General features: G+C 44.6%; 1 protein-coding gene and 1 long non-coding RNA gene across 31 annotated transcripts in view; one reads left to right on the top strand and one right to left on the bottom strand.

The window, feature by feature from the left end:
* LOC111253008 (uncharacterized) overlaps window positions 1-25,457 on the top strand; it is a 168,037-nt gene that overhangs the window by 52,402 nt on the left and 90,178 nt on the right. For 14 of the 19 annotated variants that reach the window (XM_086974273.1, XM_022811822.2, XM_022811813.2 and 11 more), the window contains exon 1: window positions 7,042-11,070. The exons of 3 other annotated variants lie outside the window; for them this stretch is intronic. In XM_086974273.1, the coding sequence (XP_086830399.1) occupies window positions 7,228-11,070 (3,843 nt within the window). In that variant the 5' untranslated portion in view covers window positions 7,042-7,227. Of the gene's footprint in view, window positions 1-7,041; window positions 11,071-14,517; window positions 14,844-17,655; window positions 19,016-25,457 lie in introns of those variants that run through there. 2 more of the 19 variants (XM_086974355.1, XM_086974338.1) reach the window with 2 other exon arrangements.
* The window catches only part of LOC111253053 (uncharacterized), a 72,474-nt gene that overhangs the window by 18,452 nt on the left and 28,565 nt on the right, over window positions 1-25,457 (bottom strand). The window contains exons 1-2 of one of the 12 annotated variants that reach the window (XR_015316749.1): window positions 2,610-2,744; window positions 2,084-2,397 (exon numbers count right to left, since the gene is read on the bottom strand). The exons of 3 other annotated variants lie outside the window; for them this stretch is intronic. This is a non-coding gene — a long non-coding RNA (uncharacterized LOC111253053). 8 more of the 12 variants (XR_015316733.1, XR_015316757.1, XR_015316753.1 and 5 more) reach the window with 8 other exon arrangements.

Here is a 25,457-nt window from a genome sequence, read left to right as displayed (position 1 = left end):
ATATAAAGTTTATAAGTCAATAGTATATAGCCTAGAGCTTTCGCAAATTAACAGTTTAAAAGTTAATACATCCTGGAGAACATGTAGTACATTTGAATGATTCCTATATGCCGTGTTCTTTACATGTATCGACCTGTGAATGTGCAGATATGATTGAATAACACTAAAAAGCGGCAATCTTCGAAGGATCAGAGCGACAATTTAGTTTCTTAAAACCGCTATACACGCGATCAATATCAACTTACGTTAGCGAAAGCATCATTGAAAACAGGCACGATTTTATTATGTTTTAGGGTAAATTTCTCGTAGCGTAGAAACAATCTTGCTATTACCATTGTTATATTGTTGTAGCAAATACCCTTATTACGTACCGTCTGTCGGAGCGTACCACAGACCGATTGCCCCGTTAGACATCGGAAACGGGACGACTTAGCTTAATTCTATCGCCTATATATAACAGTTATCATGCGAAAGGCTATTGATTATTTTAAGCTAACTTGGGTACGCATCTAAGCATTGCCAACAGACATTTTCTGTTAATACTCAATGAAAATATTGAATAGAAAAGAGTACGCATTGGCACCAAAAAGTTCATCTGTAGGTCCTAGTTTACAGACTCTGCCTAGTCGCGTTCTATAGGCACAGCAGGATTTATTGACTGGATATACGTTGATAGGCTACGCAACAATTTGTCAAAAATACTATCAAGTGGATATGAATGTTTATAGCGTTTAGCTAAGAGCATCTATAGAGAAATGAGATCTAAAGCTTCGATATAATTTTTTCTAGGGTAACTGGAAACTCAACTTAGAACGAAACTCTTACTTGGGCGCTAGCTATACGATATGCTTGTGATTGAAAAGGCAAATATAGCTCGGTTCGAATGGTTATCACATATTCAAAGGGAAATTCTGGCTGCAAGGCCTGTGTCCTTGTTTACATGAAATGTAGGACCTTTTTCCCGGTTTGGTATTGACTGCACACATCCATGTCTGGTCATTGTCCTTCATTGCTATCTAAATACATAACCTATAGATTTGTTAAAAAGGGTTCAACCAGAGAAGCAAAAGTGACCGCTCAATCATCAGCGCATTTGATATAGCCGTCCATAATAATCGGCAGTTGTATTAAGTAGAAGCCGGCTACTAAGCGGCTTGAATTTTTGTTACGTCCAAGTAGCTGCCGGATGGCTTCTAGTCGGAAAATCTGCCTGTACTGTGTAGGATGAAGCCATTGGACGTTTCGGATAATCCACAGGTAAAAGGTGGTGGCCTACCTAGCAGTTCCAGCCGTGTCGGTATCGTACAGAGACGCAAGGATATCGACGTTTCAAACTATTCTAGTGGTTACTGAATACAGACTCGTTTTGCGTGATGACGTTTGCCTGCGCAAGGATCGGCATGCAAACGGAATCTACCTGGACTTACGTCGGCAAATAGGCGCCTGCATATTTTTCAAACGTACTTTTCATTGTCTACTCAACAAAAGGCTTTGCGACTTTAGTTGTGTAATATATATTTATTGGCGAGAATGCCACAATCGCGGAGTACGTTGAAGTAAGCGGCACTAGCTGAATAGCTGAATTGTTGTTGAAATGAGGCCAGAATTGTGGGACTCGATTGTTTCAAGCTAGCGCAGGCTTTTTCGTCCGCCAGATCCTGCCAAGCGCTATTGACGTAGCGACAAGATTATTACGGCAGGTACACAGAATAATTTCAAATCTGTTAGATAATATCGTTAGCACGCTCATTGGGCATGGAGCTTTATGAGAGTCATTTGCCAGTAATCTTCATAAGTCGTCAGTATTCATAAGTCAGTTATTTTAACTGTCTTAGATACCGGCAGTAGCTGAGTGCCGTGATACTTTTCTGGATAATAATTTCGGATAGTCGCAGTTTATTCGTAGAGTGATCGTTGCTACGACTGGAAAATCACTGGGAGAGGGAGTCCGCACTGAAACTCAGGAGTCTTTGATGTTCGATCACTTGCGCGCGACTGTGCCCGCGCATGTGTCTAGAAACGCTTTATTAGATTACGCTAGTTAGTATCAACTTGTGCTTCTTACTGTGCCCGCTCAACTAACAATTGTGTCGGAGGTAAGGCGTACCAACGACCAATGGGCGGGGTGCCGGCGCGTCGGGCCGGTATTGCTTGCGAGAATTGTAGCGGTTGCTGGTAGCGACTGTACGGCTAGTTCAGTGACATTGAAACAGCCAGTACCTGAACGGGATAAATTTGAGCGCCCGAGATGCTCTGAAAGTGAGCGAATTAGCAGCAGAAGAGCGAGATGATCTCAAGTTAAGTAGGAAAGGGCGATCCTCGTTTCTGTGGAGTGTCGTCGATCTTCTTGGTTAGTTGCAGGAAAACCCACGGGGCAGTTAAGACGATCTCAGCAACCTGTTCACGAAAAAATTGTGTGATCGTTGTCACCAGTTGTAGAACAAAAAAACGAGCTCAAGATGACAGCAAATACGAACGACGAATACGCGACACGCTCAAGATAGCAAAATTAGCAACGGCGCTTTATGTAATTTACACTGCTCCATAAAATTCTACTGAGCGAGAGGCTCTTCTCAACTGCATTAAGGTTCCTTAGTATGGTTACGCACTGACGGTGATCGGGTACTAATCGACCTTTCGAGCCTAACGCCTCATCGGGAAATAAACCGTAATCTCCATCCGCAGTGATATCCGCAAGTCAAGCTTCTGTCCGCGTGATTTTTTCTGCCGCATTAGAAATTGATTATAACCGTAAGCAAAAAAAAAAAAAACAGAAAACAATACTTTCGTTACTTAGAAGGGAACTAACTGCTCTATTGCCAGCGGTAGTAAGTGAGCGTAGAAAGGGTAATAGGAGCGTTTGCCGGTATACCACTCCATATAATCTACGCCCCAATGGAACGTCAAGCCGTTAAGGCAAACTCAGCATGACCTGCCACTTGACACTACCGGGAGCTATCAAGTAGGACTATGGGGCGGTTGTACGAGGCAACTTCTCCATAAAGCTCTTCGTCGAGATAACTGATACGATGCGATGGGCACTGTGCGAGTGAATGTTTAATATCGGCCCCTAAGTCGATGTCTTTCTTTGTGTGTGTGTGTGTGTGGGTATAAAAATATATTCCATTTAACCGGCTAGTTTTGCGCGGGTTTTCTGTAGCTCTAGGCGAAATACTTTCGCTCATGGTGGTCGATTATCAACTGGCCAAATGGTAGGTCCTTGAATATCATTGGCTTATAGTCAAATGCAAACGTTCGATCGTATAGATAGAGCACGGATTTCTATGTACGGGCGTGTGTTCGAACTCGTTTTTACGATAGGAACGTAATAATAAGAACGCTACAAATTAGTTCGACACAGAAAAGCCACACAGATAAAATAGATTTAGCAGCGAATTTTTATTTAGTAGAAGATTCTAAGTAAAGACGCGCTATATTGCTCCCGTGACATGTCTGTTTGCGGTCATCGAGTGTCGCCATCTATCGACTGCGTAGAGGGTGCATAAGGATCGTGGAGAGCCTGATAATTTGGTTATTGTGTGTCACTAAAAACATCGTGTGCGCTTTATAACGTTGTCAACGTCATTACGTGCGAGTGAAAAAGACTCGAATTGCGTTTGTGATTGAGAGTTTGTGATGGACAGACGGTCGTTCCAGTTCTCGAAGTTGCCAGCGCGTGCAGTGAAGAAGACATTGTACTCGCAGGAAAAATTTGAGTTACTGCCGTAGACGTAATTACGTTGCCTAAAGTAGAAATCACCTGCGCAACCGAAGACAGCAAGCGCACAATCAAATTTAACATAAAAGAAACAACATCAATAGTTACTGTTGTTATTATTCAGCTTTAATAAGCGTCCGGACTCATTAGCGAGACTCACAAACGAGATACAGAGGAAGAAGGAACTTTAAGCACTAGCGCTACGTAACACCTAGTGGCGCCAACGAAACCCTCCAGTTGCCGTTTACTCAGTCCACGTTTGGTCGTATGTTTGACGTGATGAGTAATTACAACTACAACGTAATCCTCGTTCACTTCATCTACGACGCCACACATTGCGCTTCGATGTCACCCCGCGTTCATCGCATCGGCCGCATTTACCCACCTCGGCCAACAACGGCGTGCTAAGACGACCGATTTCCTTGTTTTTTAACTTTGTGAAAAGCGAATCACGCGGTATTGACATTCGTTAGCAAAAAAAAAAAAAAAAACGGGAAAAGCCCTAGTGTTACAGGCTGGTTCATCTTCGATTTTCCACAATTTTTTCCGTCAAATTTTCGTTTATGGCCGAAACGCATAACAAAAATATCGTCGATACTTCTAGACAGAAGAAATCAGCCACACTGTCCGCTTGATTCGTTGAAGTTTTGGTTTCAAGTTGGATAGTGGTGTAGACAACATACATATTTATCTGGTAACGTCTTTTAGAAGAAAAAAAAAAGAGAGAAAAAATTAGTAAGAAAATGGTTGTCAAAGTTTCATGTGTCTATTAGACTCTACGCTTTTTTTCCATTTGTTCCTGTACATGTTTTGCTATTGATTGTTAGTGCTCGTTGCTGTCTGCTAACTGCAATAATCATCAGCGATATTTACTTGACGTGTTTCGGTGTAGACAATCATCGTACTTTGTTTTCATTGACGACACGTACACACGTCATCCAACGAAGCTAGACGTATTCCGTATGTGTGCAGCTGCATGTTGAGGCTATCTGCAGACTAGCGCTAAGCGACTCATACCGTCTTCGCGGATTATCTGTGATCGAAATAGAAATCTCGGGACGCCGTGAATTTTCACGGAGACAGGTTTTTGGTGGCTTACTACGTTCAGCTAGTAGCAGCTCGTCCTCCCGGTCACCTGCTCACTGTCTAATAGACGCATTTATCGGCAGTAGCAGTCGTGTTAGGCCACTGTCATTGTTTACGCGTTAACGAGCCTAAATGACAGAAATAGCGTTCAGCACAATTACTCTGTTACGTTCGTTTGTAGCCACAGGCTACTAATTCAACCTGCCATATTATAAAAGAAACAATACCAACATAACGGCAAGCACTGCAATCGCGGATGTTCGGTGCAGTGCGTCGATGGCGACGGCGTACGGCGTCGAGCGGCGGTGCAACGGAGTGCCGCGTGAATTTTTAACCACGCCAATCGTTCACCGGCGGCAGACAGTTACGACTGCGATTGAGATCGTACGAAATCGTTTAGCAACGGTGGTTACGCTCGCCGCCTATACGATGTTCGATTAAATTCGCGCCTATGGCCTATGAGCTAACTAACGGATATCGTTCATCTTCTGCTGTAACAACCACGAGTATAGTTGTGTGATTGGATTATCGACACGGCCTTACGTTGGTTTTACTGTGTTCTTTCCTGTTGCGCATAATCCAGTTGTAGCAGAAAGCAGCTTAGCGAAGCGCGGCAGTAATTAAATGGATGAGCCGGCCTGCGGAGTGAACGGACCGACGAGGAAGGCTCGCCGTTGCACATACCTACTACTGTCCATACGCGTCAAGACAACAAGTATTTGCCTGCTAGCAAACGATTAAGGCCAAGCTAACAGCTTCATCCAATAGGGCCTAAACGATGTCAACGGCGGATGACAAGTTTGGGTACGATACGAAGTCGTGAATACACAAATGGTGTATCTTGTGCCATGCGGGTGAATAAGTCGAACCGAAATCGAGCGAAGATCGATCATCTAAACATGAACTCCTATTGTGATTAAATCCTTGGATCATTATCATCATCGCTGCTGCGACCCGCACGGCTACGGCTATCGTTATTAGGATAGGCCACAGGCAACAAGCAAAAAAAAGCAAACGTCATCGAACTATATCAGCTTCCATCGACGCCACAGACGACATCGTCGGTTTGGGCAACGCATCTGATAGCAGCTACAGACCGAATTGATAGGGCTAAATTTGAAACAGTCAAATCTAGAAGAAATGGAAGCTTTGAGTCTAGCGGGCGAGTTTCCGCCAGAAACGTGCAAATCATTTGCTTGACGTAAGCTGTCGCCAGCGTTGCTTGGGTCGTATAGGCCATTTGCAACAGTATCGACAGTTAACGAGTGGTACAGCAGCAGTTGTTATTATTAGAAATAAACAGCGTCATCGTTTCATAGAGGTTATCAACATCGTTCCCGACGTTACTCGAAAAAATCCACGAAAGAAGAAGAAACCTGCAAAGGGAAGATTACGAAATACAACAAAAGCGAACACACTTCGGTGCCTGACTGTCAAATAAATGCATTTATGGTAAGGGCTGCTTTGCTAGTCTTTCTGAACATTTTTACACTAGTTTAATATAAACTAGACACTTCCAGTGGTGGTACTTGGAGCGAACAATCGCTAAGCGACTTCAACTGATTCGGTCCAGCAGCCCAAAATAGACCCAACTACTTGTCCCATCGAGAAACCCGCTGATCTCAGCAGTAGCGTAACATCCATGCATTGATCATCGTTAGAAAGCAGATCGTAAAGCGTCGGCTCAACGCGCTGTGCGGCTATCGTTTTGCGTGTTGATGTTGGACGCTGTCTGCAGACTTCGTCGTCGGCTGCAGTGGCTTCCACGCCAACTCTTGACTCCACAACAAAAGACGCGGCCGTAGCAGTAGATTCGATTTTTCTTGTTGTTGTTGTTGTTGTTGTTGTTGCGAGGTAAAGTGGAGGAGCGTTACTGCTCTTGCGTCACGGAATAGAAGACGGCGCTACCAGAAAACAGTCATCAGTCGAGACAGGGGTGAAGAAGCAAGGATCTTTGTCGACTGAGTCGACAGGACGACTCGCCAGGCGACTGTGTTCGGTCTCGCCTGTAGACTGTGGACTACTATTGTTACTTGGTGCTCGTTTGTGTTTTGCGTCTTCCGATTTCCGTCCGACGCTGGGCCGTGCACTGTGATCAGAGGTGAAAAGGTTCAATTCAGGAACTATTGCTGGAACCATAATTTTTCGAGCCGTTGTTGTGTATTACCTGCTCGCCCATTGACAGGGTTGTTGATCAGAGTCTACAGTGATAAAAGTTTTGCTTAAATCGAAATGGCCAGCATCCTGTAACGAAGAGGGTGTTCGTCGTTAGTTTAATAAATGATAATTCTTGTTATTGTTCGAGATTGATGTCGTGTTAGAACTATTGAATCTATATAGTATTAGTGTAAATTAATCGTCAACGGCAACGGCAACAACAACCCGAACAACAATTAGATTTATGATAGCAGCAAACAATTAAGATGACTATCGACAATGTTAAGGATGAAACGTGGATCAGAATCGCCTCCCGATGGCTTGGATATGTCGCGTTGGCCTGGGTCAGTTATCTGATCTATCAGGCTAGCGGCATCTCGATCTCGGAACAGCTTGCCAGACTATCAGAACGTCGGAAGCCCAGTTCGAACCCACAAATCCGAGTCATCCCAGCGACGCCTTCGGCGCTGGAGAAGAGGCTCGATGAGGTGTTCTCAGCTTCGGCTGTAAGCTCGAATCAGGCAAATAACGCCAACGCTCAACAATCGGCGCCGTCGACGACATCATCAGTTCCTTCCGAATGGGTACGTCTGGCCTCGAGAAAACAAAACAAATCGAATTTTGTTCTTCATTCGCCCAAGCGGGTGAAAAACAACGAAGTACCGGATGGCAGCATTTCCAGCAGCGCCGCTGTGAGTGTCAATCGCACTGAGACAGACTCAGATACTGGTGATCTTCTTCAAAAAGCAGCAGCACGTAATCAAGATGATGATGTAGACCATAAACAGAAAAAACCGCAACAGCAACTGTCACAGCGGCAAATAGCGCAATCAGTAAACGCTGATTTTCAACTTCCCGAGGCAATAGTTTCTGACGAAGCGTCAGTGATGCGTTCGCCGGCAACGCCAAGAGTAACATCATCGATGCCAACCGAAGCTCGGGGCCCAACTGAGGCGCCTTCGACTTCTCTTGTGGGTAGTAGTTGTAGCAAGAATTTCGATGATCGGCTTTGCGATCTCGCCAACCGTTTTCACGTGACCCGGTGTTCGTTTTCAGTCGACAAGGCTACCAGTTTCGGGGTACCGGTGACGCTCCTCACCCCTGAAGACGTTTGCCCGCCTGACACGCTCATTGCGACCGACCTGACTTCTGCTAATAACGATCATTACAGCAGCACCAACAACAAAAATAATAACACTCAACACGACCATCAATACCAGTATCATATCGTTACCACCCCCACTCACGGCACCGGGAAAGGCGCTGAACCAGCTGCGCCCAGTAACGACCAAGTCGCATCAGAATACGAATCACTTACGGAAACAGCCGTCGCCGTAGACAAGTCAACATCACTTAATCTCGTATCCCAGTCGAATAGCGGCAAGAGGCCGGGTAAGCACCTCACTAATAATAACGGCAACGGCGATGCTCCGCTCACAAGCCATGAGCATGATAGCATTAATGACAACGCTCATAGTCACAAGAACGAAAATAACAACAATGAATCTAACAATAATAACACAGACCCAAGTTATAGAGCTTTTCAGGCTCACGCTTCTCATAGCGCCAATGCAAATACATATTGCGAAGTAAACGGTTCTGGCAGGCTCTCGCCAGTGGCATCACTGTTAGTATGCCCTGATTCTGATAACGCATTGTCTTGTAGCAGTAGCAGCAACAGCAACGAAATAGCTGTCAGCGTTGATAATAAAACAACTGCTACGCGTTCGATTGTAACGAATAGGACTGCTGTTGCCGCAGGAGCATCTTGTGCTTCTATACAGACCAAGGCTACTGTAGCTCACGCTGTCAGCACTACTACGAGTACTGCTGACGCTTCTAACCAGCACGTATCGCTTTCTGACAGCTTTGACAAAGTCGTAGGCGCGTCCACTAACGCTGATGCCGGCGATCCCGCCACGGTCGCCCCTTTTCGCGATCAAGACAGCAGCGACCGGCAAGACAACAGACAGCAAGACAGCTGGGGCAAAACACGTCTATCGCATAGTATACTCGACCTTGTTGACACTGACGAAGGGCAACAAGGTCAACAACAACAACAACAGCAGCGTCCACAACAGAATCATCGCCAAGAACCCTCGGGCTTTCAGTCGCGACACATGGGTAATGGCGAAAGTTGCCCTCAGCTGGAGCAGTCATCAACGAGCAAACAGCAGCTGGTAAACCACTCTTGCACTCTGCAAAGTGGTAGAGGCTTCGCTGACATCGGCAGCGTTGATATGATTAACGAACGTTGCGGGACCGACTCGCGTGGCGATATTCATCAGCCAACTGCCGGTCAGATAGGACAAGCTAGGAAATTGTCGCCGACAATAGCAGCGGCCTGCAGGAGAACCTCTACAAGCGGCGCTCTAGCCGAAGATACTTATCTTTCGGCTGCCGACGTCAGTACTGCGACCGCTTCTCGTTGCGTTGGTCTTGTTCCTGGCCGGAGAACTGGAGGTGATCCGCTCTTGGTGCAGGTGCTCTGCGATATCAATGACGTTGACGAATACCATCAGTTGACGAGAAGGGAAAGCGTAGACGAACCGTGGCCTCTCCCCGGCCTACCGAGTTTCCATTCGGACGTTGGATCCAAAGCGGATTTTGGGTCTGATGTCTTTGGCCTTGGTCACAGTGAGCGCGGTACGATCGAGACCGGAGTTCGGAAAAGAACTCAACCGCAAGAACGGCAAGGAGACCTGTCATCTAATCGTGGCAACTGTGCTATTAAAAATAAAACGAGTGGGTTGGACGGCGATTTTGCTGTAGAGCTAGACTGTAGCAGTGTTAAAACCAGTGGTGAGGTGGGGGGTTCGAAGTGTCGTGTACAGTCACCTCATTCTGGCAATGTGACCGCGGCGCAGGTTATTTCCGATGGTGAGGACAAGATTTCATCGAAGAGCCCGGAGCAAACTCCGGAAAATCACGTTACTGAGTCGTTGAAGGTTAAGCAGGAAGCTGAAGCCGTGCGATGGGATTTGTTAAGACGGTCAAATACGGGTCAGGAAAAAAGTGACTCATTAGATTCGTCGTGTGAAGAAGAGGGTGTTGCAGTAAACCAGCAGAACGATTATCTTACGGGCGGAACTAATGAAGTAGACTCCGCCGTAAGCGAAAAAACTAAGCAACAGGTTTCGTTGCCGGACTTTAGAACGCCTCCACCCTGGCCCAGACCTACGTTTCATAACGATTTCAGCGTAGGCTTGGAAACCATGGACATTAACGCCAACAATAACGAGTCTATTAACAGCCAGAATGAGGAAATTAGTTCAGTGCCGCAGCTACATGTGATCAATGTTCTCGATGGCATTCTATTCCAAGGCGGAGTTGAACGTAGGGTCCTTCGAACGTTTGAGAGTGGTGGCGATTACGAAATGGTCTATCGAGATAAGCTCGACCGTCTGACCGTTGGGAATGACCACAGTCTTAATGAAATGCGTTCCAACTCAAGTACGCCTGATAGTACACGGGATCAGCGTAACCGAAAAGCGATTCGCGAGGAGGATTTTAGCGACCTCCTGCCGCCACTCAGTCCCGATCCCGGCTACGATTCGTACTCAGACCGCCTGCTTGGAAGCCCTGATGATTGCTTCGAGAGATTGGTACGATCAGCATCGCCGGTGCAGCTTCGAGTCATCACCGAAGAGGAAGAAGCCGACAGACCTCAGTCAGCGCCTATTTCATCGAATACAAAACAATCTCTCGGTTACGAAGAGACCACTATGGTTAGGGTCAACTCATCGGCGACAACGGCCCCCACAACGACAGGAACACCTTCAGATAAAGAAGACCGGGAGCCTGGAAGAGACGTTATGGCACAAATCGACTCAGCTCTTATGGCTCAACTGAGCAAGAAGTTTGATGGTATCACGCAGATGAGCGACTCCGACGTTAACGGGTTTTATGTGACGAGGGTTGCTACCGCCAAGGATGTAGCGAACGCCGGAGCAAGCACTCAAATCAACGACAAAGCCAACACCGAAGCGAGAAGCGTCGACGAATCTGGCAGAATGACGAAGAAGGCAATCACGGACGTGTTACAACCGGTTGTCACCGAGAGCCCCATGTCGGAATGTGAGGCGAACGCCGACGATATCGAAATCATGGTCAGACTATAAATCCTCGTTTTTAGATTTAGAGAAAACTTTCTTTAAATATGCGATGAGAAACCCTCATGGTCTTAATGATAATTTCTCAAAAAATGTAGACGCTTGTTCCTTCTATGGGAAAGCAGCTCGTTCTGTATTCTTTTTCTTACAAAGTATAATATATGAAGAAATTGCGCATATGCGGTCGAGCCCTATAAATTATCTTGTTGGTAAATATTGATTTCTAATTCTTGTCACAAGCTCAGTAGCATTTACTAGATGTTTGCAAGAATGCCACCTCTGAATTGCATTCATGTATTAGATAAGTTAATAAGTATATACATTAAGTACTAGAAGAAAATAGTTCGATGGCTTTATCTTGATGATTGGAATATTTCTCCAGTACAATCGCTGGCACGTAACGTATGAATCATATAACAAAAAGATAGGGTTGTTGCACGACCCTTATTATTAACAGTTGTTTTTATAAAATGACAGAATAAAAACAATATATTGCAGGTAATAGTTGCAACGATAGAGTGAACTATGGATGCTAATTACTACGGAATATTTACTATACGATAACTCTGTACGTTCAGTATTTGCGTAAAGCACAGTTTAATGTTATATTTCTATTTAAAGCAATAACATGTCGGTACTGTGACATGTAGTAGTGTGCTACTTGTGTCAACGCGGTGATGATGATCATTCTTACTATTACAGTTAATCATAAGTGTGCAGGATGTATAAGAGCCCAGAAATGCATCCAGAGAGACAACAATGGCAGCAGTCGTCGGCACGAAAAATAAAAGCAGTAATCAAAAACGCGCAGAGGCAAACACGTGTTTTAAGTCAATCACAGTTGACTAATGATCAGCGAAATCATAAGTATCTTGATTATTTCGTACAGGCACTAAATGACGGGCCGTTTACTCAGAGGTAATGCTGTGGGAATGCAGTGATCACAATGACGAGGATCAACAATCCTTCATAGAACAGGGTTACAAAAACTTACACCAGATGGCGATCTATACGCGTAGCCTCAAGGTTTAAGTTGGAAAAAATTAGTCGACGAGGCTGAATATACATGAACGACTATACGATCATTGCGTTTTTGGACGATGGACACCTCTTCGAAGCTTCAGGTGTAATAATAATAATGTCATTATTATTATAAACTTATAGCCAAAGTCCATCTTTACGAGGGTCAGAGCAGCTGTAACGTTTGTACTGTACCAGTTGTGTTTACTGAGGGGGGTCACACGAGAAGACCGCATTATCGGGGTCGTTCACAATCCAGAGGCCGAAAAAGTCCTAGCCAGACGGAACGAAGCTTCGTTGCGTCTTTGCTATCATAAACCTGTGACGTCGTAGCGATTCGGTCCGTTCGAATATGGGTTGAAGAGCAACTGATTTCACAAAAAAGTGGGACAGCGATGGCCCAGTAGCGGTGTATTTGACAGATGAACCTAGATACATGTGTGGAAATGGATCTGACTGATATCCTAGTTCAACCTGTAGCGTTCAGCTCTGATGTGAATGACGTAGTACCATACCAAGTCGTAACTGCATTTCGTATCCACGCAGAGACGGGCATTTGTTTCACTCGCACCCGACAGACGGCATTCGGGTTGTGCAGAGCCTCTAAATACTAGGACAAGTTAAGCTGGGTTTACTAAATCCCGAGGCAAACAATGTCCGAGATGTTTGTAGATGGTTTTTCAGGCAGTTTCTTTCTGCGCAGTATTATTATGGCATTGGGTAATGTGAGGTTTTTTGGAAACGACATTTTAAGTGGGCAATAGACAGGAGGCTGTGCGGATAAGCAGGCTTGAATAGGTCTAGTTTTCTTGCGGATACAACTCTAAACGCTTTTTGAATAAATTATAAAAATAACATGGTTTTTTACCCGGTCTACTTTTTGAGCATATTTAACGATTTGAGCAGTTCTAGACTGTCTTCTGTATATATACACACCGTTGGCTTGATTACCTAAAAAGAAACCTGATTTGTATTTTATATTTTGTATCTGGATGTATCGCACTTGATTTCTGGAAGATGAATCGTTTGTAGCCGAGACATTAGCACGGTTTAGCATCGTTAACAGATTTCTGTAAGTATACACTGATGAATTTCGCAGCAGCTGAGGTTTCTTTAGTTTTTCAGCTGGCGGTTATCTTTTATTTGTGATTGCCCTTCGGCATAACGTTTATTATTATTACGGTTTCCTTCTGCTATTTTTACAGTAAGGTTTATAATGCCATCGAGCCACTGCAAATATGGCCAGTCGCGATCCAGCTTAGCAGAGTTCAAAATGGCGATGAATGTATTGCAAACGACACGATAAAAGTGTGACAGAGGGTTGCAGTTGATAATGAGGAACATAACGGGTGCGATTTAGTAACGTACCCTACCCTGCGTCCTATTGTAGTAATGAAGAGTATAAGAAGTAGCCTGGCAAGTTTCACTAAAGGCAAGTTCCAGTTAAGTTTATGCGTGTAGAAAGTGTTGGGTGGTAAAGAAGCCTACTTACGTGACTGAAACTCAATGGTAAACGTCAGGGCTGAACCACGCCAATAAATATGGCGGTTATCTATATTCCTTGCGTTGGCCATTGGCAGAGGTAGCGGGCCCAAAACAGTCGTGTAGCATAGCCGCGAAGCCAGAAAAAGGTCGTTTACACATTCATAGCTCTTGTCGTTAGTTTGATGACTTTTTCATAACTATACCTCAATGTTGTATATCCTAATTATACAGTGGCCTAATCGGTTGACGTCAGTCAAAAGCGACCGTGCTTCGTTCTCTCTCTATAATTTCCCTAATTTATCTAGTTAACAAGCAGGGTGAATGAAAATCACTACGTACGGAGAAGACAGAAGGGACATTCGTTAGCCGATGAAAATGTCGTATGTCGAAAAGAAAGGCGCGTTTTTAGCTAGCATGCGGCTATTTTAGAACCTGTAAGCAATATGGTGCGAAATAAGGCGATTGAACGGATCACCACAGGGTTGACTGCGAAGGTTACCGACTCGCTGATGGTTTTGTTTGTGCAACCTCAACTATCCGAATCATCGCACGGATAAAAACGACATTATAGGAAACTGACAAATACTTAAATGAAACCCAGAATGCGGAATTCAGAAACATCATCGCCTCAAGGAAACACGGGCAGCTGGCGAGCAGTTCGGTACCAAGTAGACAGCAAAACTGGGTCAATCCGAAATCATCGTATAGTTCTATATTAATTTATTGTATAGAACAAATTATCAATTTTCAGTTTCATGCCGTTATGCAGCCTTTTAACCAGCCAGCCAGTAGAACGCTAACTAGATTTATTTTTCTTTTAAATCAATTACAATTACATCATACGCAGAGGGTACGGTGTGAGAGGAATGAGGTTTATACAATTTCGTCTAGAGTGCAAGCTTCATATCTTTTTCATTCGCTATTTCAGACGGTACGAAATTTAACTTTTCTCTTAATCACGTTCGGCGTGTGCCGAGATCAACGTGGAAAAGAAGATTCGACGTACCTATATTGTGTACGGCGAGAACTCTATACGGTGAAAAAAGTGCTCGGAAGTGATATGTTGGGCATCCCGCTCCGGTCAGTGCCAAGAGGTGTCTGTCGCACGTCTGGATTACCATTAAACTTATTCTATTTCAGTGTTATCAATCTGTCTGATAGCTATTCTAATTGAAAAGTGGTTCAAAAGCTACTCATGAAATACGGAAAGCTGGTTAGAGAAAAGCACACTTATCAAGTTCAAGCTTTTGTGATCTTCGAAGCAGGTAAGCCAACTCAAAATGGTTTTCGCACTTCCAGGGCCGTCACCAGACCTGACATAAATGTTTTTGACTTCAGCTCCAGTTTGGACATTATAAACAGATAAGAACGTGATAAAAATATCATGCTTTGCAATGTAGAGCATCGATCGTGGTAGCTGATGTCACGTGGTGAACGAGTATATAACACTCAATAAATAGGCATCATTGGCATTGTTCAATATTGAATCACTTAGACCCTCAGTCGCCGTTTAACGATAAACACATATTGGACCTTGAAAAGATTCAACAGGTTCGCTTAAACGGGATCAGGCTCTAAATAAAATACGAGAAAATACTATATGAATAATTCGTTTGAACTACAAATACTACCCAGCTTGTTTTTGTCACACTGTTTCTCTGTGAACCTCATGAAGTCGTTTGCTTCCCATCATCACTTACCCACATTGCAACCGATCGTTCCATTTACGGTATTTCTTTTCTATCAAATCCGTCGCCGGGCCAACTATTTCGGGTAGATCGACTTTTTACACGGCTTTCGCTCGCGGACGATGGGTGTTTAATGGTTGATCATGGTGTATAGTGTTATTGGAACACGAACCAGAACTCCCTGTTCCTGCTTGCTGCCAGACGGGGCGTATGGTCACATACCAGGTAAGGCATACAGCTTGGTACCTTAGGACTGACGGAATCTACAGGCTTTATGCCGAATACTCGATTATACTATGGCGTGGTTGAGATGCAGACGTGCGGCTCGCACGTGAGTGAACCTTGACTAATAGTGGGTAGCAACGTTGGCGACAGTAGTTCGGAATTGATCGATCGATTTGTTGTAACTTCTTGAAGACGCTTGGGTTCTACGAGAGATGCAGATAAATTTCTGAAATATTGGTGGTCGGCGAACCGTCCTCAGTTGAGACCACTGGCTGGCGAACTTCGCCCTCGAGTATCGAACATAGAGCGATGCTTCATCGAATGGTGTCTAGGATACAATGAAACTATCGAGAGCGCCGGGATCATCCAATACAATTTATTGAATCATAAATTCGAATGGGAATCCGAGAAAGGCTTACCACATTGTTACCCTTACCATAGAAGATTTCGTTTTGGTAAAGGTAAGAAAACACGAACGATTTGCTCTTGCTGCGTAGTAAGTTCAAAACTTCAAGCAATAAGACTTTATCTGTTTAAATATATAGGGCCATTTTGACAAGCCAAATACATCGGTCGTGTTTGATGAATTCAGGATTCAGTGGCTGGATTCTCTCTTCGTGTCGCTCGCGGCCACTACCGTTTAACGAGATCTCGGGGCTTTCTTTACGGTGCAAACAAATAGTTTACAGCTGGTTATCATATCCCTGTTTCATTGTCTACTTAATTCTATTAATTATGTCCGATTATGTCTTGACAGAGCCGCTCTTCACGCCTCCTGGCCAATGAATTGTCCTCAACAGACAGGCGTATGTACTCACGGATTAAGGCTCTTTGGCGCATCTCATTTCTCCAAAAGTCGATGACTTTAGCATTGTTTCCGCAGGAAAATACCTATCTAGAAAAACGAGATTCTTAGTGCGCCTTGTCTGGTTTTGATGATCATGCTAAAGGTAGTGGCGTACCTATGGGAATTCAAGCGTTCGCGCTTGAACGAGGGTAAGGTGGGAGACAGGGATAACAGTGTTATCTAGAGATTCCAAATTCGAATTCGCATGTACTGACATCATGCACGCCAACCGTAGGTGATAAGATATCGCATGACGGTAGACGAGCGTTAAGATTCTGTTAACGCTGCTTTCAGTTGGAGAAACGTTCTTGTATAAGATAACTTTATATACTACGCATGTGTGTGTATAATAATGTAATGCAGTTCTAATACGTTCTATTTATTAAGATCAATAAGTATAGGAGACGGTTCTGAATAATACTTAAAAAGAACGACATTTTAATTAAGGTGTAAAATATAGGAGACAAAAGCTTAGCCCATTTTCTTCATCTCTACCAGCCAAAGAACTCTTTTTCCAATGTAATGTCCGAATGATTAAACGTATTAAATAGATATTTTACCGACTTAGTTTTCTTTAGCTGCCCTTCGCCAGCAGGCGTTAACCAAAGTCAATTTCCAGTTCCCATCATGCAGTCTTAATTTAGATTAAATAGGGCGCACGAGTCGAAGGATTAATATCGAACGACTTACTGCTTATCTATATGCTGCAACTTAATATAGATGAACAGAAAGAACATACAAAGCGATAAAATAAAATGTCGAGTTAAATCATCCGGCGAGCATACGTTGTACAACACTTACGTAGTGACGACGGCCGCCCCAAGACGCCTATACGTTCTCAGTGTCAAGAGTAACCCTCTGATATTTAGCCCATCCCCTACAAAAGCCGTTCCACTTTTCGCTGCTTGCGAACCCAGTCGAATATTTTTCAGCGGATTTGCCCTTTACGCTTTGCGCATGCGCTTAAGGTCAGCCTGCGCGAGTTAGGCTGCGCGTACAGTCCCAAATGAAACATGGAAATCGATCCGCGACACTGCCGAAACAACCGGACGGTAGCCACTGCATTAAAGAAGCTCGGACCATGGTGGAGCCAAAGCAAGGCCACGATAATAGACTCAGAAAGCCTTATCCGGCACCGCGAGGAAAAAGCCGTTGTTGTTGCGTACAGGCACAGTTGCCACTATCGACGCCGTCTCCGCCAACACCCCGACGTGGTTATAACGACGATACTGTCGGTGAGAGGGAGAGCGCATGGGGAAGCCTGCGCGGGTAGCTTCGCTCAGAGAGCCTCAGAGACTGAGTGCAGGAGTTTAGTGAGTCCTCCGCTACAAGAGAGAAGGAGGGTGATTTTAGAGCAGCCACACGTTGCACCTCCGGAGCCGTTAGTGGAGTGAGAAAAGGAGCGAAAGAGTGGCACTTAGCGAAAGGTAGAGTTACCGCTGAAGGTTGCCGGGTGACGGGGATTGCTTTTTGGGCTTTTCGGACGGATGCAAAGTCGCCAAGACGGCGCTGGCCGTCGGCTCAGTCCTGTAGGCACTCAGTACTCTGGCTTCTCCTGCCACTGAACGAGGGGAGAGGGAACTCACGGAGCGAGCGAGTTGCCCTGAAATTCGAAAGAGCGGGAGAACAGCGAATACTTACCCTCTATCGCTCCAGTTGAAGCGGTAGTGGTGCTCGGGCGGTCTGCCCAATGCTACTATTTTTCTCGGTTGGTTAGGTGCACAATTGTGAGCGAGTACGTGTCCACGTCGCTGGAAGCGAACTGTACGTCGAGGTAACGCTAAGACCAGCGGCCGAGTAGAGCGACGCCGGACAGTTAGTTCTTCCAAGGACTAGAAAGAGGTATATCGGAAAAGATACGAAGCCCCGAATTTTTTCCCTGCACAACTCTGGTCGACTTCCCTAGCCCAAGCTAGCGGCTGACGGCTGCCGCATTCCCGCTGTTTTTGCAGTCATTGCCCGCTGTCCGACGGAAAACCACAGCGCCACCTCTGGTGCATTTGTCAGATAGATACCTACTGTGTAGAGTGACTGATACGAAAGCGAACCCGAAAACGTACCGGGTTGTCGACGGCGGCACCGCACTACCCAAGTCTAAGCGACTCTAACCCACCCTCCTTCCGACAGAAGACACCCGTAGACCCCAACGGAGAAACGCGAAAGGATCCGGTGCTGCACCTCAGGAACCCTAGACGCGACTGGTACTCCTTGAAGTGCAGAGAGAAGTGTGGCGATTCGCGACTAACTGCGCCTCCAGAGCGCTAGTGGTGTGGATTAAGCTGAATCGACAATAAAAGAAAAAAAAAACAGAAAAAAACCCGAAGCGACAACGAAAGAGAAAAGAAATTAGGGGGTAGCGAGTAGTGCGGCTGGATTCCTGGACAAGAATAGTGCGACACAACGAAACCCAACGACAAATACACTTTTTAATAGCGTTCTCACTTGAATCAGTCTATCCCAGCCGACCGTTCATAGCAGTCTAAGGCATACGTATGCGGCGGCGTATGCCTGATCAGAACGACAACTATCAACGACGGAAGCTGGATTGCGTAGAGTGAGCGCACAGAGTCATCACCGGTAACAGCAACAGTCGTAGTAGCCGCCAGCGCGAACAAAGATGGTGACAAAGGAAAATGATAAGGAGAATGCCCCAGCCGTCGGGGATAAACCGCCTCAGGTAGGACCAATATAACACCTACGACAACTATACGGAAACACGACAAAAGTAAGACAGCTGTAAAAAAATCAGAAAAGAGCGAGCAGTACATAAGAGAAACATCAGTACATCTGCATAGAGTCGTTGCTATGACTCCATAATTTGTTGGACTGCTGTAAACAGAAACGAAGTTTACGTTTAACCCTGATCCTCAGTCACAGTTAATCAAGCGTGGGATTCGGAGTATGACGATGGCCCCACGCCGATCAATGCTCTATAGAGAGTCCACGCATATCTGTTGTGGGAAGCACGTACAGTACGGTCTTCATAGATACTGGATTACCCGAGACTTGTGTTAGGCCTAAAGCAAGCCGTCCAGGGGCAGTTGTTGGTAACGATGACGCCGAGCTTATGCTTTGCCAAACTAGTGCTTCCCTGAAGACAGATCTCATTGGCAGCTTGTCCCGTCTTAGTGTGTTTACTCTGCCATCCGATCTGTATACTGCCGCGCATGTTCCAGCGTAGAACTTCAGCGCTTGGCTGTCTCCGATTTTATTATACCTTTTATCAGCTCTGATGAGTGATTACTTCACCCGATCAGAACAGCTGTCTGCATGTCGCGAGCAAAATGACAATCGCCTTCTTGCAATGATACTCCTAGATCATGCGATATGCGAAAACCTCGGTCTTTTTTGCAGATGAGATCGCTTAGAACGAACTGTTCGATCCGATTATGGTGTTCCATTGTCAGCTATGGAAACGGTATGTTTAAGCATTTTAACCTCTCTCCATTTCCGCATATTACACTGACGATTCGTAATAAAAAAGCGGGACGAGGTTGAAGTTCTCTCAGAGCGCCATAAGAAACGTTCCTATATCGTTTAGTTGTTTGAGCAAGCGACGCTGGTACATACACCGCGATTATTTATTTAGAGGACATTAACAGCTGGACCCAACGAGAGCGGTTGGGCCTAAGGCGGGATACCTCACATGGACGCCACCTATACGGCTGTGGAAGGTTTTTGCAAAAAATGGTCTAGTTGATAAACGTCTATAATCAAAAAGTGACTATTTATATATGTAAGTAAGTAATACTTAATAGTTACCGTGAGTTTCGGCCAAACGTGCATTTGTGTTCGAGCGACTTTAGGATACCATCGTTAATATTAGGCGATTTGCTTTTATGGCGGATGATCGGTAACTCGGCTTTGAGCAGCCGACCACATTTGTTCGTTTCAGGAATCCTAGTGATAGTAGATGGATCAACAGTATTTTGTAAGTCACCCATTGCGCGTGATGCGTAACGATAGTACAGAGTGCACTGACCCACGCATCCGTTATCATCATTTTTCCCTTCAGTAACTTTTTGTCCAAAGACTTTTTTGTCTGTCGTCCCGTAAAAGCAAATCTGAATTTCTGTTTACTCTTACGATGCCAAAATGATGCTAAGCCAACGAAGCGAATTGGGCTTCCTTAATTTATTAAAACTGCTAGTGCCATCCTACGCCTTCTACAACGCAGTCATAAATTATGTAGTGGCCTAGGGGCAGTAAACTTTGCCGGCTACACCTGCACTCAGCAATACGATGAAATAGTGCAACGTAGTGCTATACAAAAGTAACTTTGAATAAAAGACTTCGAGACTGCCATCCGGCGACTGTCGGAGCCTCGCTAAGCGGTTGTATCGATGTGAAGCATCATGTGAAGATCGAGAGATTGACGGAGTACTAGCTATAACTTGCTTCGGTTCGCTGCTCTTCGCTTTAGTAGTGGCAATAAGCGAGCTAAAGGGTATAATCTTCATCTCTATTTTCTCTCGCTCTGTCTTTATCCCAACCAATAAAAGCAGTCGAGCTGTTGCCAGCTTCTGAACTATCTGTCGAGACGGATCGAGGTGCTGCGGGCACAGGCAAACAAACCTATTTCTACCTGGGCCTTCACTTCTTGGCTGCATTTCTATAGCACTTTCGTCGAGTGCAAGAAGCTGCGGGTCCGGCTGATCATTCGGTTGTTCGCGAAGCAGCAAACCTTTCAGTCTTTTTGAGCAAACTATAACGGTTATAGAAAGGCATGGCTTGGTCCTATTTGCAAATGAAAAAGAAAAACTGGAGTGTCGGATGCTAATGCAGACTGGGTAGGATCGACCCAACTATGAGGTACGTCTGAAATAACCTTCGAGCCGTGCATCTGTCTCGAGATAACGTTATAGGTTAGAATGGTATAGTGGCTATAGTGATTGCGGATTTTGCGCTGAAATAAACGCAAATTTACCATACAGCGATAATACGGATGGAGAAATGAAGCAATGTCTTTGACAGGATTGCATTATTGCAGGATTGATAATTTCAACAGTCCTGTCTCAATATCTCATTGGAAATCATCTCATGGCAAGAAGGGATGATTCTTGGCTGACAAACGTAATAGCTAACGTTAAAGAAGCAGTAATCTAGCTACAAAGTACAACACATTTTTCTGTGAAATCAGATTAAGTAATTTTCAAAATCGTGCTCATTTTGAATGAATACGAGAAGTTGGATAATCTTTCCCCTTTTTATCCGACAGCCGTATTATTGTCGCACATTTCTGCTGTGGGCTTGACTTTCCTTCAATGGAGTCCCATAGTCTTGTCGGCATACAGGAAGGCACACACATTAACTTCTCAGTGAAAATGAAGGCCAGCTACTACTTCAGATGTGTGACGGTGTACCGTCATGTTGCAATAAGAACTGGGAACTTCTTGACAGTTTTTGCCGGCGATATCATATCGCTTTCCTGAAGAGTTCGGTTCGCCAGTTAATAGCAAGGCGCTTGTTGCAAGGTTTAGCAGACGCTTCGTAAGTCTCGAAGAGTAACGTTGGCTGAAGACATTCGTGCATAAGGGACCGACACTGGCCAATGTCCAGCCTCCAAAATACCCGAGGGACCCCGCTCGCTTCCGCTGTCGTTGAATGACTGGAATCAAATGGTCTAAACCTAGCCCAGGAGTTCGGCTTGCTTTCTTGGCAAGCGTAAGCGGTTTGTTTGTCGGTTAGTGGTTACCTGCTATTAAAAGTCGACAGCTTAGTTTGGATCTTTGGTGACGATATCTGTGAGTAAACGATGACGGCCAAACGAGCCTTTGAGGCAATGCCAAATTGTATCGCTGTCCTGGAGCAGAAACAGTATGTATAACATACATTATATACATATATAATATATACTTAATAATATACATATATATAAATAACGGTATATATATATAGAATATTGAAGTCAGACGAACACTGTGGCCTCATACGAGCAATTGCCTAGCAGTTTTTTCTTTAGCGTTCATTGGGCTTCAATTTGTGAAATGATACTCTAAATGGGTAGAGCTGTAGGACGAGCGAAGTGGTTCTAAATGTTTGCAATTGCAGCTATGCGATGTATTCCGTGTTTATTTAAACACAATAGTTCAAATCAACCGCCTGTTAAAACAATGTACTCAAAGTCTCGTTTTTTCCTTATATTTTGGCCTGACACTAGCACCTCGTATGGATCTCAGTCGATCTTATCGAAATTTATTGCAAATATTGGCCCATTTAGGAAAACGGGATACATTAACCACAGGAGGCCTTGTAAACGCATTGAAATTCTATTATTACGGTAAGACTTACTTATAGAATTTCAGAACATATATTCTCATAAACCTAAGACGGCTAACCCCCCGTTTTCATAAAACACCGACGATTTAATGGAACAGTGAGTCCTTACGCATTCGATATTCGACTGCCCCGTGTATTTTGAAACCCTGCTTAACAAATCAGTTACCTCTTCGCGAACATACATTTTCCGCCAGTGCTATCATCCAACCGAGGCCCACTACGAATCCAGCTAACGGAGAAGGGTAACGAGTAAAGTGTTGAGAGACAGGACAACAGGAATCGTCCCACTCTGCAGAGTTTAACAAAGATTTCGAACGCTCAAAATTCATGAATAAAACGTAACAATTTAAGATTTCGGAAATCCTGCTCCATTTCCCCCTGTTCTCGCCGTCGTCGTCATCGTGTTTTCTATTGAAGGCCGGAGACGGCTTTCTCCCCTCTAGTTTACTGTCCCGCTCTTCTCTGAATTCGTTGTTGAAAACACAGTGTTCTGGAGAAGAGCCAATGCCGGTGAGGAAGAATGGATTGGCGGTTCCGTTGCTGCTTTCCGACAGGATTCAAGCTGGCAATTCAAGCTGCTCTTAAGTCAGCTTAACGTGAGCCTTACTACGGCAGCTGCAATTGTGCCTGGCTGTCTATTTGAATCTCTTTTGTCTTTAACTACATGACTACTTTGGAACCCTTGCGGAAAGGTCGTAGCAGGTATCGGCCTGTTTATAGCAAATGTTCTGTGCTTTCTTGTTTGCCGCCGCCGTGAGCTCTTCTTGTGGTCGGCAACGAACTGACAGATAGAATTGGCGAAGCTATAAGAATCTCAATAATGCGTTTTGCCCTTAGTTCAAAAAGAAATTTTTCATGCATCAACGAGCTGCATGCCCGATTCGGATGCCGTTGCTGCACCTTGGTTTAGCTACATGATTGTAGCGCAGTGCGAATTTCAACAAGGACGAAAGACGCAATTGGCCTAAACCTTGCACGACTCCTGTTCATTTTACCTAAGCTTTTTCTCCTAAGATAAATACAGTCCTGGGCTTTACGACTGTTTCGTTCGGAGCACCCATCGGCCTGTCCTGGCTGCAACTGCTAGGAGTTCAGGACGCGAAGCGTTGCACTCTCTGGCCTTAACTTGATGACCGTGAGTGTGTAGCAGTAAGCAAGAGAAAGAGAAAGAAATTGGGTGAGTCATTCAAGGGGTCATGAAGCGCGTCGCGCAACTTGGTTGTAAGCTATATAGAAACCCTGCTGCCGTTGCTGATAAACTGAATGGCCAAAGGGAGTAACATTTTTATATTATAAATAGGAAGAGAGAGGGCGCGCAAAGGGAAACCCAGTGGAGACTCTCGTGCTTAACGGGAAAATCCTATAGCATTATTCCTGCGGGAAACTGAAGACGCGTTTATACTGGATAGATGTTGCTAGTCACGGATGCGTACGTGTGTGAAAAGAGAAAGTGCGAGTTGGTGTATATGTTTGAGTCCAAGTATGTCACCCTTCGTGAAATAACCCTTAGGATGAGCAGTGCTACTACGCTAGCTCCACATGGGGACATCGTACACAGGACATACACGAAACAGGGGTACCAGTTGCAGTGAATGACCATCTAGCACGACGAGAAAGAAAAAGGTGAAAGACCGAGGCTAGAGCTCTGTGCCTCACTTGATCGGTGGGCCCCTGCTTACCTACTTGATATCCTGTTTGTGGACCATGACTCCGACCCACGAATCGTGACCAAGCCGAAGAGCAAGCCGGTATCAATATGTTACACAATTTCAGTGGTTCACAATAGTCGCTCCCTTTGGTGAGCTTTCAAACGCATATCGGCGAGCTGGGTCAATCTGCAGCAGCATCGTGAGCCACTGGCAACATACGGTCGCAGTAATGGCCAGTGATGGACGAGCGACGACCAACTCAGTGCGTTACAGATATACAAATCCATGGATTTGTGCCTCAGCGGTGGAGTGAAGTGCTGTATCTGTTTTGTTCTAGGTCTTCGTACATATTGTGAGATGATCCGTTTATAGATATGGTAATGCCATATCAGGCTGAATAAGGAGGGGTGAAAGAGTTATGGAAGATTGTGTTTATAAACGGCTAGCCACAAAAAAAAAAACTGAACGCTTTTTTGTTTAGCTTTTGCCAAAAACTCATCAAATTTGATGTCTTTATTACGAGGTGTATTGAATACACGAGATGGACGAAAAAAGCATTTGCGTTTGTGCTGGCAAAAAAGTAAAGGCGAATATGGGACATCATAAATCGGTGATAATAAGAGCAAGAGTCCATTGAAGTAAGTTGGGGTAAAGGAAAGTGGCATATTAATGTCTCCTCCGGTAGACAGTTTCTGTATTTCAATGTATATACGTGAGTTGAGCACTTTCTATCCAAGTACATTGTTATTACGCGTTGTGACGACATCTATTTAACACGATAATTAACTTTTTGTTTGTATAATTAAAGCGATTATCTCGACAATAATAATGAGGATAGTAATGATATTATAGAATGATACACATGGTGTTAGCTCCACGGACCTATATGTTTACGAGGTTTTTTTTTCTACTAAAATTAACATCTCGTGCATAGATATACAGCCACACGCACTAAGCAAAAATGGTGTTTGTTTCTAGGCGCTCGATTCGAATTCAATTTCTGTACAAGGTAGTTCAGGTTAGTCCTCGAATCAGCTGTAAAAACAATTTTATTTTCTTTTTATGATGGCGAGTGACCAATTTCCTTGGAGGGCAAAGGGCCGATCCTTAAACATTTTTTTAAACTTTCCACTTGCAAGAATTGGGCCATTAGAATCAATTTACGGATAGTCGATTTCCGCTGAATAATTA

The sequence above is a fragment of the Varroa destructor genome, unplaced genomic scaffold (assembly GCF_002443255.2).
Source record: "Varroa destructor unplaced genomic scaffold, Vdes_3.0 BEIS01000001.1, whole genome shotgun sequence".
Classification (NCBI taxonomy): Eukaryota; Metazoa; Arthropoda; class Arachnida; order Mesostigmata; family Varroidae; genus Varroa; species Varroa destructor.
The sequence above is the reverse complement of the archived record's forward strand: the minus strand, read 5'-3'. Positions and strand labels throughout refer to the sequence as shown.